The 17,706-nt window shown below is 43.0% G+C and overlaps 1 protein-coding gene across 4 annotated transcripts in view; it reads right to left on the reverse strand.

Moving 5' to 3' along the window:
- The window catches only part of wscd2 (WSC domain containing 2), a 561,402-nt gene that overhangs the window by 91,105 nt on the left and 452,591 nt on the right, over positions 1–17,706 (reverse strand). For all 4 annotated transcript variants that reach the window (XM_043715459.1, XM_043715457.1, XM_043715461.1 and 1 more), the window contains one exon: positions 7,053–7,174. In XM_043715459.1, coding sequence (XP_043571394.1) covers positions 7,053–7,174 — 122 coding nt within the window. The remainder of the gene's footprint in view (positions 1–7,052; positions 7,175–17,706) is intronic.

The raw sequence follows: 17,706 nt of genomic DNA on the forward strand, positions 1-17,706 counted from the left end.
AGCTCATTACCACCTTCTCATGGGCAACTAGGGATGGGCAATAAATGCTGTGCCCCAGCCAATAATGCCCACATTTTATGAATGAATTTTAAAAAAACTACAATCTAAGATTATTGAAGAAAAGGATTGATAGCTGGCACAGAATGGTTGCTTTGGTTGCCAATGTATTGACAATGTATAGTAATCTGACATTATAGAGAGATAACAGAACACTAACACAGTGAATGGTTTGATATATGGGAACATTGCTTTCTTTAATATCCACATAGATTCCAGTAGTGAGTGTGTTGTAATCCATTAAATTCAGACAGGGAAAGCAGAGAGGTTATGAATGGCAGAAAGTGGAAAAGTTGGGCAGTCCCAGCCAATGTGGGGCTTTGTGGAGGTAATATTGTTGCTGCAGAGTCCCTTCTATTTGCCAAAATGTACCGGGAAATGAGAGCCAATCTCTCACTCAGAGTGTGCAGGAGACTGGCAGGATTCGCTCCACAGTCTCCATCCCACTGGGCAAAAGTGGGTACTGCAGATGCTGGAGATTAGAGTCAAGATTAGTGTGGTGCTGGAAAAGCACAGCGGGTCAGGCAGCATCCGATGAGCAGGAAAATCAACATTTCGGGCAAAAGCCCGTTTCGGGCAAAAGATTCCTGATGAAGGGCTTTTACCTGAAATGCTGACTTTCCTGCTCCTTGGATGCTGCCTGACCTGCTGTGCTTTTCCAGCATTACTCTAACCCAGTCTCCATTCCACAGCCTCCCTCATACCCATGTGGTAGGTGGGACCCCTTCCCCTACCGCTGGTTAAATATCAGCCAAAGCTCTTTATTCGCTGCTTGATTGAGTTTTGAGCAGAAGGCATCCTCCTATAGAAGCCCTCAGCACAGATGGAAGCCATTCAGTGCATCAAACCTGTGCTGGCTCTTAGAAAGAGAAAGCTAATTCATCCCAGTGTCTTTGTTCTATCTTCATAGCTCTGCAAACGTTGCTTTTCCACAAGGGGTGGCATGGTAGCTCAGTGGTTAGCACTGCAGCCTCACAACACCAGCGTCCCAGGTTCAATCCTCAGCCTTGGGTGACTGTCTGTGTGGAGTTTGCATATTCTCCCTGTGTCTGCATGGATTCCTTCCCACAGTCTAAAGGTGTGCAGGTCAGGTGAATTGGCCATGCTAAATTGAAACTTGCATTAGTCAAAGCAAAATGGGTCTAGAAGGGTTGGTGGACTGGTTGGGCCTGTTTCCACACTGTAGGGAATCTAATTATAATGTACTTGCAATTTCCTTTTGCGAAAGACTGTTGAATCATCTTGAGTTGCTCCAGCTCTTAACTGAGTAATACTGACTTACAAAAACAATCAGTTCTCTGGTTTGTATCTGAGATCTGTGCCCTGTGTGATTGGGGAAACACTCAACAGAGAAAAAATATTCTTCTTCGTCCTTACTCTTACTGAAACCATTCACACTTGCTATGAAACCTCCCCTTTCAATCTAAACAGAACAATCCTGATTTCTTTAGCCTCTCTGTGTATAACTGCAGCTCCTCACCCCCTGGGATAAGTCCAGTAAATCTGCTTTGTATGGACGGCTAGTCTGAACTTAATGGACAAGTGTCAACAAATTCCTGCTCCTGCTGATTCAGAAACAATCGCATTCTAGCCGCGAGGGTGAAAAATGAAGCAATTTCCTATCTTGCTGGTAACAATAGTGTCTCCATCCTTTCATCTCTGTTCTTCAATTCTTAATTGGTATTCTTGATATCCTACAGGCTGTCATGCAGCTGTTTCATTTAGAAACTCTTCATTTCAGTCCAATTAGTTACTCCTCTGAACTTGTCGTCTTTACAAGTCAGGAATGAATTGAAGCATTTATTTTGAAGCTTAAATGCTCCATTGAGTGGAGTGCACCTTTCAATGCAAGATAAAACAGTAAAAAATGTTTTTCTCATTTTCGAGGTAATTTGTGAAGGGGAGAAAAAACTGAATCAGCACCATCAGCTTCCCACTTACAGAGCGCTACGGTGCATTGATATTAAACTGCATTTCACATCAATGGGAAGCCTCACTTGTCTTTGCACCAGAGTCCAATCATTTATCTGTGCTATGATTTTTACCAGCAGGTTTCAGTTAACGTTGCCATTGTCCTACCACCTCATTAGAGAGAGAAATGACTAATGTTGGTTTAAGCTGAGGGCTACAATACCTCAAGCAAGGGAAGAGGTTTGGAAGCCATTGTAACCTCAACCAGTGTATGAATTGAACCCATAATTTTGGCATCACACTGCATTGACAGCTGGATGTCTAGCCAATGGCGCTAACCAGCTCCCCAGATGATTTGGAGACAGTAAAGACTGCAGATACTGTAAGTCAGAGTCAATAGATGTGAAGTTGGACAAGCACAGCAAATCAGATAGCATCCGAGGAGCAGAAAAGTCAACATTTTGTGCCGAAACCCTTCATCAGGACTGAAATGGTAAGGTCCTAGGGAGTGTTGCTGAACAAAGATACCTTGGAGTGCAGGTTCATAGCTCATTGAAAGTGGAGTCGCAGGTAGATAGGATAGTGAAGAAGGCGTTTGGTATGCTTTCCTTTATTGGTCAAAGTATTGAGTACAGGAGTTGGGAGGTCATGTTGCAGCTATACAGGACATTGGTTAAGCCATTATTGGAATATTGTGTGCAATTCTGATCTCCTTCTTATCGGAAAGATGTTGTGAAACTTGAAAGGGTTCAGAAAAGATTTACAAGAATGTTGCCAGGGTTGGAGGATTTGAGCCATAGGGAGAGGCTGAACAGGCTGGGTCTGTTTTCCCTAGAGCGTCGGAGGCTGAGGGGTGACCTTATAGAGGTTTACAAAAGTATGAAGGGCATGGATAGGGTAAAGAGGCAAAGTCTTTTCCTTGGTTGGGGAAGTCCAGAACTAGAGGGCATAGGTTTCGGGTGAGAGGGGAAAGATATAAAAGAGACCTACGGGGCAACTTTTTCATATAGAGGGTAGTATGTGTATGGAATAAGCTGCCAGAGGAAGTGGTGGAGGCTGGTACAATTGCAATTTTAAGAGGCATTTGGATGGGTATATGAATAGGAAGGGTTTGGAGGGATATGGGCCGGGTACTGGCTGGTGGGACTAGATTGGGTTGGGATATCTGGTTGGCATGGACGGGTTGGACCGAAGGGTCTGTTTCCATGCTGTACATCTCTATGACTCTTTGAAATGTTGACTTTTCTGCTCCTCGGCTGCTATCTGACTTGTTGTGCTCTCCCCAGATGGTTTATTACAATCACAGTGAAACACAGTGGATTGTACTATGTAGTTGCATTGATGCCCAACAGAGGGAGTTATCTGTGGGAATTGTTACATTTCTGAGTAAGTCTATGCAAAGCAGGCAGTCACCAGGTAATAACATGCATAAATTATCTTAACTCTGGACAATCGTGTAAAATTTGTGATACTGAGTTAGCCATCTGCTAAAGCCATTCCCAATGTATATTTTCATTGAGGATCACTTTGCAGTTTTATACAATAAATCAGAATTATTGTATTCCCATACTGTTGCCAACTCTGCCGAAGTCTCCAGCAAATAAAGATCAATCTCAAGATCAACAGTATTTTTTTGGTCATTTTCTTTTAATGCCTCTCAGATATAGAAATATTAAAAACGGAGAATAAAGACTATTTGGTGGGCAGTCAAACATAACTGAGTCTTCTTGCTTTCTAATTGGTGTTGGAAGGCCTTGTATCAGGAGGATAGATGTGTTGTCTGACTAATGGTTAGAGTGAGGGGAGGAGGATATATCTGAAATACCCAAGAATAGATTTAATCATATTTGGCAACCCTACCTAACCAACTCCATGTTACTGAAACTGAAGAAATTACATCATCTTCAAACTTCGTCCTAAAGTGCAACAAGAATTTGTCTTTACATGGTTTCCTTAACGTAGTATATTGGCCAAAGATGCTTCACAGGTCTAATTGTTAGAAAATGTTAACACTGAATTTCATAAGGAGGTATTAAGGGAAGAGACTTCTCATAAATGTTCATGGGATATGAGTTTCTCTGGCTGGGCCAACCTAAAGTCGCTCAGAGAATAATAAAGAATGAACCTGTCACAAGTAAGCCCAACCACTTAAGGACAAAAGATTTCCTTCCTTAAAGGAAGTTAATGAATCAGATGAGTTTTTAAAGCATTATGTACACAGTCACCACTAGAGTAGCTTTCTTAAATTAAATTCAAATGTCACCATCTTCCATGGTGGGATTCAAACCCATGTCCCCCAGAATGTTAGTCTGGGGCTGCAGATATCTAGTTCAGTGACATTAACACTATGTCTATGCATAGAATCAAAACATAGAATCTCTAGAGTGCAGAAGTAGGCCATTCGGTCCACTGAGTCTGCACTGACCCATTGAAAGGCATCCCACACAGACTCAATCCCACAGCCTATCTCCACAGCCCTACATTTCCCATGGCTAATCCACATAGCCTGCACATCCCTGGACACTATGGGCAATTTAGCATGGTCAACCCACCTAACCTGCACATCTTTAGACTGTGGGAGGAAACCGAAGCATCCGGAGGAAACCCACGCAGACACAGCAGAGAATGTCCAAACTCCACACAGTCACCTGAGGGTGGAATCAAACCCAGGTCCCTGGTGCTGTGAGGTAGCAGTGCGAAACATTGAGCCACCGCGCTCCCATCAAATCCCCACAAAAAGTAGGTTTTAAGAAAAATTTGAAGGAAGAGAAACTGAAAAGTGGAAAAGTTTAGAAAGGGAATTTCAGGTCTTAGAATTTGGTAGCTAAAAGTTCAGTGGCGATGGTGGAGCAATGAAAACAAGAGATGAATGAGTTGTAGAATGTAAGAGTGCAGGTTTCTTGGCATTTGTGCAGCTGGAAGACCTTACAGAGAAAGGGAGGGTAAGGCCGTAGAAGGATATTAAAATGAAGACAAGATTTTGAAAGTGAGATTCCAACGTTGATTCTATATTAGCCAATCTGAGAGAGAGAGACAGAGAGTGATCAGATAAGGAGAGAGAGTTCAAATAGAGAGAGTGATCAGGTAGAGAGTGATCAGATAGGGAGAGAGAGTGGTCAGTGACAGAGAGATCAGATAGAGTTAGTCTGGTAACTGAAGCAGGTCAGCCATTGAAACGTGACAAAGTGAAGATGAAAAATCCAATGGATTTGAAACAATGCAACCGATTACTTTTAGGAATGAAGTAAGACCACAATAAGGCTCACAATAAGCAGCTATATTTTAAGTAAACATTGACCTGACTCTGTAACATGTCTCTTGAATCCATTCTTTCTTTAAAGACAGTGCACCCTGTAAATCTGTCTGAATTTATGTGAAGACACCAAATTGATTCTTTTCCCTTGACATTACATCAAGTAATGAGATTTGACTTATGAATTACTGTCACTTGTTTCAAAATTATGGCAGAACTTGAACTGAAGAGTTTAAATGACCTATAATATGCACTCGAATCTGACCTATAACAAGGGCCACACTTTAAATGATCCCTTCGCACTAAAATAATCTGTCATGTTTTCAAATGAGCTTAGTTAGCATGGTCCACTTAAATTGATTGGCTCCTTGAGTCAATCAGAAAGCACTTTATCATCATCCACTTATAGTGATTGGCTCAAACAATGTGTTCAAATTTGTGTACTTTCTAAAAACACTCCTATACACTCCTCTGCCACACACTAAATCTCGCTCAAACGTCTACTTTATTCTTGTGATGCCATGGGCGTTACTGGGCAACACACTTAGTGTGCTCACCTGAATAGAAGCTTTGGGGTTTTATTTACAGATCAATCACAGAACAGAGTTCAAATTTAGCAAACGGTTGGTGAAAGTTCTGTTTCCTGGGAGAGAGAGTTGTTGGTTCTGGAAACTTGAGCACAAAATCTGTGGAGTGCTGAATAGGAGGAGTGCTGCACTGTCAGAAGAGCTGTCTTTCAGATGAAACAAGAAATCAAGGTCTTTTCTGAGGGACTGACTCCTGGGATACAGTTCAACATGGTACCCTCTACCCTCTGATGTCTTGCTAAACATTCTACACTGTTATCAATTTGACCCTTCTTCACTGTAGATACTGAAGCCCCAGTTTTAGCCTTTCCAACTAAAGAGAATGGAAGAGTTTTTGCTTGTTGGATTTTATGCTTCATTAAATTTGATGGAGAAGTAAAACAAGCTGCCGACTCATTACTGTACATTTTACACTGTCGCACAACATCAACATCATGCCCAATGAATTCAAAGTTAGCAACACCAATATAGAAAATAGTGTGATTTATCAATCCACATCCATTTATATTGGCTGTCAAAGAAAACTGCCCGTAAAGATATGGGGACCAGTCTGGTGTGGACTCCCCCAACATTAACTGGAGCAAGTTAAAAATATCTCCAGTCATCCAGCAGCAGTGATATCTTTGGCCAGGGTCAGTAGCCAATTGTATTGAGAAATTCTCACAGAGTGTGAGAAAGTAAAATGGCATCAATTATCTTTCACTTTTTATACAATTTACAAAAGAACGAGAAAAATGATTTTGCCACACACATCAGAAGTTGAATATTATAAATCTTTTTATGAAAAGTTAAATGATATGAAAAAAAAGTATTGATTTTTCTCCTAATGGAAACAATACATAAAATTACACAAATATAAAATTAGGCTTCCAGAGCCAAACAGCTCATTTAGATTTGGTATACTGTTATATTCTGAGTTACAATTTAACAATGAATACCTTATGGGCAGTTTTCACAGATATAATGGTGCAAAAGGTGAAACTTTCATCTGTTCAGTGATTTCTGATTGATTACCTTTCATGACACTACAATGAGGCATGCTGGGAATGAAGCAAGCAACAACTGGCAACAACAACTGGATTTCCACATTTAACTGCACACATGCGAACTCTGGAGGTTACTGTCAGTTTAACAGTTGCAGTGGCTGTGAACACTGACAGTATTATTACAAATGAAAAATTGCTGCCATTTGGGGGTTTTCTTTTGTAACAGATATCTAAGTTGGTTAATGTTGTCCTGGTTACCTTCTCAGTGCAGAAATCCACACACTTATCCACAGACATGTTCAACAAGACGTTGCCTGCTGGCAGGGCAAGGGAGATATTCTCAGGCCTTTTAAAGCATCCTCGGAACACAGCACTCCCATCTGTAATCAGAAATCACAGGGAGAGGGGGAGAGAAATAGTGACTAAGATGTAGAATTCTCTGCCACACTGTGCTGCACTCTCAGTATTGAATACACATTATCCCCTTTGCATTGTACAATTTGATGAATAGCCCTTACAGCAGAAACAGCATAAGTCATCTGCAAAATTAAAGAATGCTGCCAAGAGGGATGTCACACATGAAAGATGGGTCTCTGCAAGAGAAGTCAAAGAGTTGGGAGTTTTTCCAGTGAGCTCTGTGCATTACTCCTCCTCTGTACTTCAGCTTGAAGATTTAGCCAAGAGACCGTGATTAAGCTGAAAAGTGACAGTATTAACACAGTATTATTGGCGTTTTACTCAATTTCAAGATGGCAGAAAATTATGAATGTCAGCATTTTGTAATATGCATGCGAGTTTGCCAGTCATTTACAGGATATTGGAAATGGTAACTGACTGCATGGACAGGCTACAGACGGTCCCCTTCTTAGCAAGACTGATTCTCGGCTGGCTACAAGCTTATGGAACACAGACAACTGAGGAAAAAGCCAGGCAGAAGAATCATGGAGTGACAATTTCTGCTTGCACTTCAGATTTTTTTTTTTTAAAAGTTGTCTTCACAAATATGCAAATCAGCACAAACTGTACAAAAGACACGAGGGGAGATGTTACTCATCCACTGACTTGGTGCTGATGGGGATGGGGGTTGCTTCAGAAACAGTAAGCCATAGCTCCTGTTTGTCTTGGCCCACAAGACATGGTACAAAGTGACTTGGTCCATTGAGATTATGCAGAACCTGTCATCACTACCTAAAACCTGGGAAACTTGCCTATTCACAGTTAAATTCAAGACATTTTTTTGTTATTCTTAATGGGTAGTTGCTGGTAAGGCCGCTAGCTGTTTTCCATCCCTAACTGCTGTCCCTAATTTGAATATACCTCTCAGTCAATTCAAAGGCCAGTTGAGAGTCAGACTGGGGAAGGTAGATCATAGAATCCCTACAGTGTGGAAGCAGACCATTCAGCCCATCATAGTGTCCACACGCACCCTCCGAACAGAATCCCACTTAGACCCACACCCTAACCTATCCCTGTCGCCCTGCATTTCCCATGGCCAATCCACCTAACCTGCACATCATTGGACTGTGGGCAGAAACTGCAGCACCCAGAGGAAACCCACGCAGACACAGGGAGAATATGCAAACTCCACATAGACAGGTACCCGAGGCTGGAATCAAACCTGGGACCCTGGTGCTGTGAGGTAGCAGTATTAACCACTGAGCCACCCTGCCAGCTATTGATGAATCCACTTCCTAAATTAGTAAATCAGGTTTATATTTTTGCAACAATTGATGACAGTTGCCATGGTCACCATCACTGAGGCCAGTTTTACATTCAGCTTTAGTTCAAATTCTCCCAGTGCTCCAGGCAGGATTTGAACCTGCGTTGCCAGTGAGTTAGCCTGGGACGCTGGGTCACTATGGCATACTATCCTTGCCTTTTTGACACACTTAAAATGCCATGTCAGAGACCAGGTTAGGTTTGCACCCACCCCCACCCCCCCTCACCTTTTCTAGCCGCAGGAGGACTCAGAGGTCTGTGAGTTAGTGCCACAATGTCAATGCATTTGGAGTGTTTGCATGTTTAACCAGCCCCCTCCCCAATGTGTGTCCAAGCCCACCCCATTCAACCAGGTTTGAGCTCAGCTCCTCCTCCGACCGGTTTCACAGATAAACGGTTTGAAATGTTGTCTTTTCATCGTTGTTACAGCCCACTCACAGGATGGCAAGCTGTTAAATATATACTTCCAGTGAACGCTATTTCATCTGTGGACACAAGAAAAGACATACACACAACAAACTGTAATCCTCCTGCACTAATGATCCTTTAACGCTCCTCACACAGTTAATGAGCCACTTAACCCAGATAAATGACAAGAGGTTCCGCAACTCAGCAATGGATATTACTGCTGCAAAATACTTGCTATTCCCAAATCCTACAAGCTCTGGTAAACAAGGATGATGGCTAAGTTGCTGAACGCAAGCCCGAACGTTCAGCTCCGTTGTGACTCAAAATTAACATCCTGCATTTTTGTAGCACCTAGAATGTAATATAACTTCCAGTGAAGTGGCAAGTGGTGACTGGGGCTATATGGCAGTTCTTACAGCATCTCCAAACCCTGCAGGGAACTAGTCCACCCACCAAGCCATTAACAGAGTTTCGGAAGCAGCTCCCAACTTGGCTGGCCCAGCCCAAGGCTCCAAGTAGACTTTTCTCTCTGTGACCTCCACAACTCATCACGTGGAGTTGTGACATCCCTTGCTCCCAAATTTGCCACTGTCACTTCCAGCCAACAATGCACCTCGTTCACTCCCTCGTGTCCCAGATCATGATCCCGGGCCAAGGTATTTGGATCTGCATGTGTCTAGAAATTACAGCTGGATAATGGCATATCTAGGGTATTGGTGCTGTGATTACAGGAAATTTAGAAGTGTAAAGATATTACATGCAGCATGTGGTCATTTTCTGGAATTGTGTACTCTCAAAGAGACCCCTGCACAAACAGATAACCAATAATTTAGCTCCTGTTGCCCCTTACCCCACTCTCCCATTAATATTAATGTCATATTAAGTTGGGATTAATGTGGATTTCACCAGTTTCCTCATTTCCCCTTCCCCCACCTTATCCCAGTTCCAAGGCTCCAACTTGGTACCACCCTCTTGACCTGTCCATCATCTTTCCCATTTATCCACTCCACCCTCCTCTCCAACCTATCACCTTCTCCCCCACCTTTATCTACCTATCGCATTCCCAGCTACCTTCCCCCCAGCCACACCCTCCTCCCGTTTATCTCTCAGCCCCTGGCCCACAAGCCTCATTCCTGATGAAGGGCTTATACCCGAAGCATCGATTCTCCTGCTCCTCGGATACTGCCTGACCTGCTGTGCTTTTCCAGCACCGCACTCTCGACTTTGATCTCCAGCATCTGCAGTCCTCACTTTCTCCTCCATGCAAATAATCTCATCACATCACCATTTCAACCATTTCAGAACGGCACTGGAGGGCTAAGCATTCAATCTGCTAGAGGGTAGTAATTGGTTTAGGTGTTCCTGAAAATCTCAAACCTCCAACACGAAAAGGAAATGTGCATTTATGAGCCCCTTCCAAACTCAGCACATTCCAACATCAACAGACAGCCGAGGAAATGCACCTGAAGGATTATCATTGCTGTGGCCCCCACTCAGTAAAATGATAATGGCTCAAATCAGCTGTTTCTGTGACATTCATTGAAGAACAGCTGTTATCCAGGATATCAGGGGTTACTTTTACATTATTCCTGCAAGGCCAATGTTTGCTGTCCATCCCTAATTGCATTTGAACTATTGGGCAATTTCAGAAGACCATTAACGGCCAACCACATTGCTGTTGAGTCTGTTAGGCCAGACCAGGTTAAGAATGGAAGATTTTCTTCCCTGAAGGATGAAGCATCTCACTTGATTGGCACCACATCCACAAGCATCCACTCCCTCATTCACTGACACTCAGTACATATCACTGCTATGATCCACAAGATGCATTGTAGAAATTCACCATAGATCTTCAGACAGCACCTCCCAAACACTTGACCACTTCCATCTAGAAGGACATGGGCAGTTGATACATGGGAACACCATCCCCTGCAAATTCCCCTCCAAGCCACTCACCACCCTGACTTGGAAAGATATCACCATTCCTTCACTGTTGCTGGGTCAAAATCCTGGAATTCCCTCCCTAATGGCATCATGAGTCAACCTATAGCATGTGCACTGCAGCGGTTCAAGAAGGCAGCTCTCAAGGGGCAACTAGGGACAGGTAACAAATGTCGGCCCAGCCAGCGAAACCCATGTCCCATCAGTGAATAATATAAATGGACATTAGAGAACCAGATGGATTTTTCTAATAACTGGTGATAGTTTCACGATCACCAATACTAAGATCACTTTTTTGTTTTACTTTGCTGAATGATTAATTGAATTTACATTCCAAATGCTACCCTTGTTCGTCCTCAAAACAGTGCTTTCCTTTACAGATTCACCTGAGATGGCAAATGGGGAGATCATGCCCGATAGACAAGCCCTCAGTTCCAAATCCAGAGCTGGTGTCCAAACACAGAATGTGCACCACGAAGGCCACTTTGAAACAGTCTTCATGATAAGATAGAAAAAGCATTGGAGAGGTGTTGTCACTGTTTGATGTGTGCAACTATTACCATTGGGAATAAAAATAGATATTTTTACTATCTCAAGTCTTCAGGAGTGGTTTCCAATCATTATTGAAATGTTTTTCCTACTCCTGTGGGTCATTCTATAATAATATTCAGTAAATTAATTGAAGGAGCTGATCATGTCATTCTGGTGACTGAGTGAATAAATGCTAATACAGGCCTCAGAGGAGAAACAAATTACTGAAAATGATGCATTAAATAACAATCATTACAATCTACTTTAACTAAGGTATTCAAAATTAAATTACATTTCAGTTAGACAATGTCATGCAAACAAATTAACATGTGCAACATTTTACAGGAAGAATAATTTGAGGCCAGCATTGGTTGATGGAATTCTTGGAGAAGTGTGTGGTAGCTTAGTGGGGGTGGGGGTGGGAGTGTCAAAAGATTTTGATTGTATTAGATTTCACTTTGTAACTTCTGCCTTTTATATCAGCTGTGGCTCAGTGGGTAGAACTCTCGCCTCAGAATCAGTGAGGTGTGGCTACCATTCGTGAACACGTAGACACTCAGGACTGTGCTAAGGGATTGCTGCACTATTAGGAGGGTGCTACCCTTTTGGACATAATATTAAACCCTCTCCAGCACACATAATCGATTCCACGATATTATATCAAAGGAAGGCAGGAGAATGTTCTCCCTGGCATAGAGATGGACAGCATGTAAATATATCCTTCTATCCAACTTGTCCATGCCGATCAGTATCCTAAATTAATCTAGCCCCATTTACCAGCATTTGGTCCATATTCCTCTAAATCCTTCCTATTCATAGATGCCTTTTAAATGTTGTAATTGTACCAGCCTCCACTATTTGCCCTGGCAATTAATTGCATACACGCATCTCCCTCTGTGCGGAAAAGTTGTCCCTTTTAAATCTTTCCCCTCTCACCTTATACCTAGCCCCTCTAGTTTTGGACTCACTTACCCTGGGGGAACAATCTTCACTCTTCACCTTATCCATGCCCCTCACGATTTTATAAACTGCTCTAAGGCCCATGACCAAATATTCATTCTTTCAACAACCTTGCTATATCAAACCTGCTCCCATAGTTTGGAGATTACAACAATGCCTACATTTCAAAAGGTTCTGCTCTCCCTGCCACAGGTCGGATATTACTAAATTGGAGAGGGTTCACAAAAAGGTTTGCAAGGATGTTACCAGGTTATAAGGAGAGCTGAATAAGCTGGGGTGTTTTCACTGGAGCGTAGGATGCTGAGGGGTGACCTTATAGAGGTTTATAAAATCATGAGGGGCATGGATAGGGTATATAGCAAAGGTCTTTTCCCCTGGGATGGGGGAGTTCAAATTTAGAGGTCATGTTTTTAAAGTGAGAGGACAAAGATTTAAAAGGAACCTGAGGGGCAACATTTTCACATAGAGGATGGTTCGTCTGTGGAATGAACTGACAGAGGAAGTAGAGATTAGAGTGGTGTTGGAAATGCACAGCAGGTCAGGAAGCATCCAAGAAGCAGGAAAATTGATGAAACGTTGATTTTCCTGCTCCTCAGATGCTGCCTGACCTGCTGTGCTTTTCCAGCACCACTCTAATCTTGACTCTAATCTCCAGCATCTGCAGTCCTCACTTTTGCCTGCCAGAGGAGGTGGTAGATGCAGGTACAGTTAGAACACTTAAAATACATTTGGACAGGTACCTGAATAGGAAAGGTTTAAAGGGATATGGACATATGGAGGCAAATGGGACTAGTTTCATTTGTGAAACTTGGTCGATATGAACAATTTGGGCTGTACGGTCTGTTTCCTTGCTGGATGACTCTGATTCTTTGACTCAATGGTACTTCGTTGGCTGTTAAAAGGCTTTCAGATATTCTGAGATGGTGAAGGTGCTATATAAATGCAAGTCTCTGTTTTAGGTCTGTTTCTTGCATCCTAGTTTTGCAAGATGAAAAAACTTCAGATTTACAAGCACATTGTCAGGGTTGGAGGATCTGAGCTATAGGGAGAGGCTGAATAGGCTGTTTTCCCTGGAGCATCGGAGGCTGAGGGGCGACCTTATGAAGGCTTATAAAATCATGAAGAGCATGGATAGAGTGAATCGATGAGGTTTTGTCCCTGGGGTAGGGGAGTCCAAACTAGAGGGCACAGGTTTAGGTTGAGAGGGATATAAAGATATAAATGTGAACTATGGGGCAACTTTTTCCTGCAGAGGGTGGTACGTGTATGGAATGAGCTGCCAGAAGAAGTGGTTCACCTTTCCCCACCTCACCACCCTGCCCCTGCTAGCCCAATTTATCTGCAGGTCCCCTTGCACCCACCCCCCAGTCCTGAAGTAGGGCTACACACCCAAAACATCGATGTTTCCACCTCCTGATGCTGCCTGGCTTGCTGTGTTCTTCCAGCCTCCTGTCTGTATACCTTGGATTCCAGCATCTGCGGTTTATATGTCTCTAACACAGGAAGTAGTGGAGGCTGGTACAATTACAACATTTAAAAGGCATCTGGATGGGTATATGACCAGGAAGGGTTTAGAGGGATATGGACCAAGCGTTGGCAAATGGGACTAGATTAACTTAGGATATCTGGTCAGCATGGAGGAGTTGGAGGGAAGCGTCTGTATCCATACTGTACATCTCCAGGGACTCGATAACTCCTTTTAGTGGTTTTTAAGTTATGCAATGCACTTTAACAATTTTCTTTGTCTCAACTACATTTTTAGTTAAAAAAATAAATGCTGGCCTTGCTAACATGTCCCATGAACAAATAAAATGCATGAACAGAAAGTATATGGTCACCAATGTGACGAGGATGCTTTCACCTTGGAAAGGCAAGAGGAAGATTTCACAACATCAGCTGGACTGACACCACTGTAAATATTTAGAGAGTGCTGCATCATTAGAATGCCCATTATCCTTTTGATAAACCATGGCTTTATCTGGAGCAGATTAATGATTCCGATGATCTCGATGGAATTTAAAACAGCGAGAGGTGACTGCATTGGAAAGTATAAAATTCTTAAGAGGTCTTGACCAAGTACATACTGAGTGATTGTTTTTCCTGACTGAACAATGTAGAACCAGGGGGCACAGTCGAAGAATAAGGTCATTTAGGACTGAGAGGAAGAAGAGAAATAGTTGCTAAACATTGGAATTCTCTACCCCTGAGTGTTGTGGATGCTCAGTGGTTCAATATTTAAGGTTGAGATCGATGGATTCTAGGGTTCTAAGTGAAGCAAGGGAAATGGCGGTTGGGAAGGAAAGAAAGGGTCATTAAAATTGTTCAGCTATTACATGGAACATAGAGCAGTACAGCACAGGAATAGCCCCATGATGTTGTGCCAAACATGACTTCAAATTAAACTAATCCCTTCTGACTGCCCTTGGTCCATATCCCTCCATTTCTCACATATTCATGTGCTTATCTAAAAGTCCCTTAAACGCCCCTATCATATTGGCCTCCACCACCATCCCTGGCAGCAAGATTCCTGACTCCTACCACTCTCTGTGTAAAAAACTTGCCCCTCACATCTCCTTTAAACTATCCCCATCTCCCCTTAAATGCATGCCCCCTATTCTTAAACATTTCAACTCTGGGAAAAAGATCCTGACCATCAACCCTATCTATGCATCTCATAATTATACAGACTTCAATCAAGTCTCCCCTCAGTCTCTGTCGCTCCAGAGAAAACAACCCAACTTTTTCTAGCCTCTCCTTATAGCTCACACCCTCCAATCCAGGCAGCATCCTGGTAAAGCTATGACTTAATGGAATGGTGAAGCTGGTCTGAGGAGGATACAGCTTGCTTTTACTCCTTGTTTTCTCCCACTGTGATCAATCCTCACTTGATCAACCCCATGGAATACACCAAGAACTGCATTTCAACCAATGCACTGCAGATAAAGCTCTTGGAAATGGCTAAGTAGCTGTGAATCTTTTATTCCAGAATGCCAACGTGCAAGTTTCCAATGGAAGAAATATCTGAATGTTTGTAGCATCCTTCATGACCACTGGATAGATCAAGGTGCTTTCCAGTCAGCAAGTGTTACTCGATATTTCAGGCAGGAAAGGGGACAGCTGGTTTTGTACACACAAATAGCCATCTGTTAATAATCAGATAGTGTGCTTTTGGGATGCTGATTGTGGGATAAATATTGGCCAGGACACTTACTGCTATTCTTCAAAATAGTGCCCTGAGATCTTTAACATGGGCCCATGCAATGGCCTCTTTTGGTATCTCCTCCAAAAGGTAGCACTGCTAACTGTGCAGCACCCCCTCAGCATGGCAGTGGATTGTCAGCCTCAACTATTGCACTCAAATCCATGAGTGGGACTTGAAACTAAAATCTTTTGACTCCAAGGTGGGCAAATAACACAAATAAAATTATAATACTGCGCATGCTAGAAATACAAAACGAAAACAGAAAATGCTGGAGAAACTCAGCAGGTCTGGCCGCTGCTTTGGAGAGAGAAAGAGAGTCTAATGACATCTTCTGAAGCACTTTCTGTTTTTATCACAATATAGGCATGGTGACTCCTGGTAATTAACACTGAACAGTTTCAATGCTGTCGCTGAAGCTTTGACTGGGCATGTAGTTCTTTCAACTTTGATAGTCTCCAGGATTAACGTGCTCATACTTGAAGAAAATGGCAAGTTAATTAGTCTGGAGTCAACCGCCCCTTGTGAAAAATGCAATTAAACCAGCTTTAATTAGCCTTCCGATGGAATCAACAAAGATGAGCAGCACACAGCGCAATAAATGCATTGTTAATTTACCACCAATTCTAATTACAGCAAAGTCACTGACATGACCTATAAACAACTCTGGAGAAATTACTGTTGAAACCACTTTCTAACCATGGGGACCATTCTGGTGGAAAGTTGAGACATAACAAGGAATTGCTGATGTTTGATGAGTTGTTTCCATAATGGAACGGCTCTTCAATGAATAAAGGTAATTGGTGTCAAAGAAAACTTAATAGACAGAGCCTATCCAATGTTCCAATCCTCAGATGAGCTCTGTACCATAATGTGATTCATACAGCAAAAACATCTTAGTCGCAGTAATCATTCAGTACATAGCTAGTTGCTTTTGTAGCTTCTAGAAAGATTGCTAACAGTCTATTTGCACTACAGCAACATCTTACATTCACATAGTGCCTCTAATGTGGGAAAATATTTCAAGATCCTTCACAAGTTGTTTTGCTCAGTCATGGGTTTTAAGAATCAGCGTCAAGGAACAGTGAGGGGAGGAGGCTCAGGGTGCAAACTCTCAAAGCTTAGGCAGCTGGAAGCTTGGCCAGCAACAGCAGAGTGAGGAAAAGTCAGGATGACTGAGAATTCAAGAGCGCAAAGACCTTGGAGGGCTGTGAGTTGGAGGAGGTTACAGAGATAGGAGGTGCAAGACTAAGGGAGCAGCGTGATACATTGGAGATGTTGTTGAGCTGGGAGCTGTGGAGGGGTGGGGGACTAGGACTTGGCTCAAGTGACAATAAAGGCAGATAAACATGTCAGGGATTTGGGGTAATCAATTGATATTACCACAAATGGCTCCAGGAGAACTCCATGTTTAACAAGAAACAAAAGAAGTAATGATTTTCAAATAATTCCTCCTCCCAAATGCCTATGTGTGGAAGAATACATGATAACATGTCCGTCTCTGACTTCCATCTTGAGGATTCTTGCCCAGATTGTGTGGTGTGTGTGTTAAACAGGAAGCAATATATTATGGTATGAGTTGTATCATTAATAAGGTGGTTAACAAGTAAGAAACTCTTTAATTGATAACTCATTGTCACGTAGTCTGAAACTCATCACTCAGCAAACATATATTTTTTCCTTCCTTCGCAGCTTTTTTTCTTACTTTAATCTACTCACCTGCTGTGGAGTGATAGAGCCAGTGCAAGGGGACAGTGACAGAGCGTGGGAGAATGAGGATGAGCCAAGTGAGGAGGATAGAGAGGCCAGTGTGGAGGGAGAGTGAGCCCAGTGAGGAGGGAGAGTGAGCCCAGTGAGGAGGGAGAGAGAGCCCAGTGAGGAGGGAGAGAGAGCCCAGTGAGGAGGGAGAGTGAGCCCAGTGAGGGGGGAGAGAGAGCCTAGTGAGGAGTAGAGTGAGCCCAGTGAGGAGGGAGAGTGAGCCCAGTGAGAAGGAGAGTGAGCCCCGTGTGGGGAGGGGAGTGAGCTCAGTGTGAGGAGGAGAGTGAGCCCAGTGTGGGGAGGGGAGTGAGCCCAGTGTGGGGAGGGGAGTGAGCCCAGTAAGGAGGAGAGTGAGCCCAGTGCGGGGAGGAGAGTGAGCCCAGTGAGGAGGGAGAG

The sequence above is a fragment of the Chiloscyllium plagiosum genome, chromosome 25, assembly GCF_004010195.1.
Source record: "Chiloscyllium plagiosum isolate BGI_BamShark_2017 chromosome 25, ASM401019v2, whole genome shotgun sequence".
NCBI lineage: Eukaryota > Metazoa > Chordata > Chondrichthyes > Orectolobiformes > Hemiscylliidae > Chiloscyllium > Chiloscyllium plagiosum.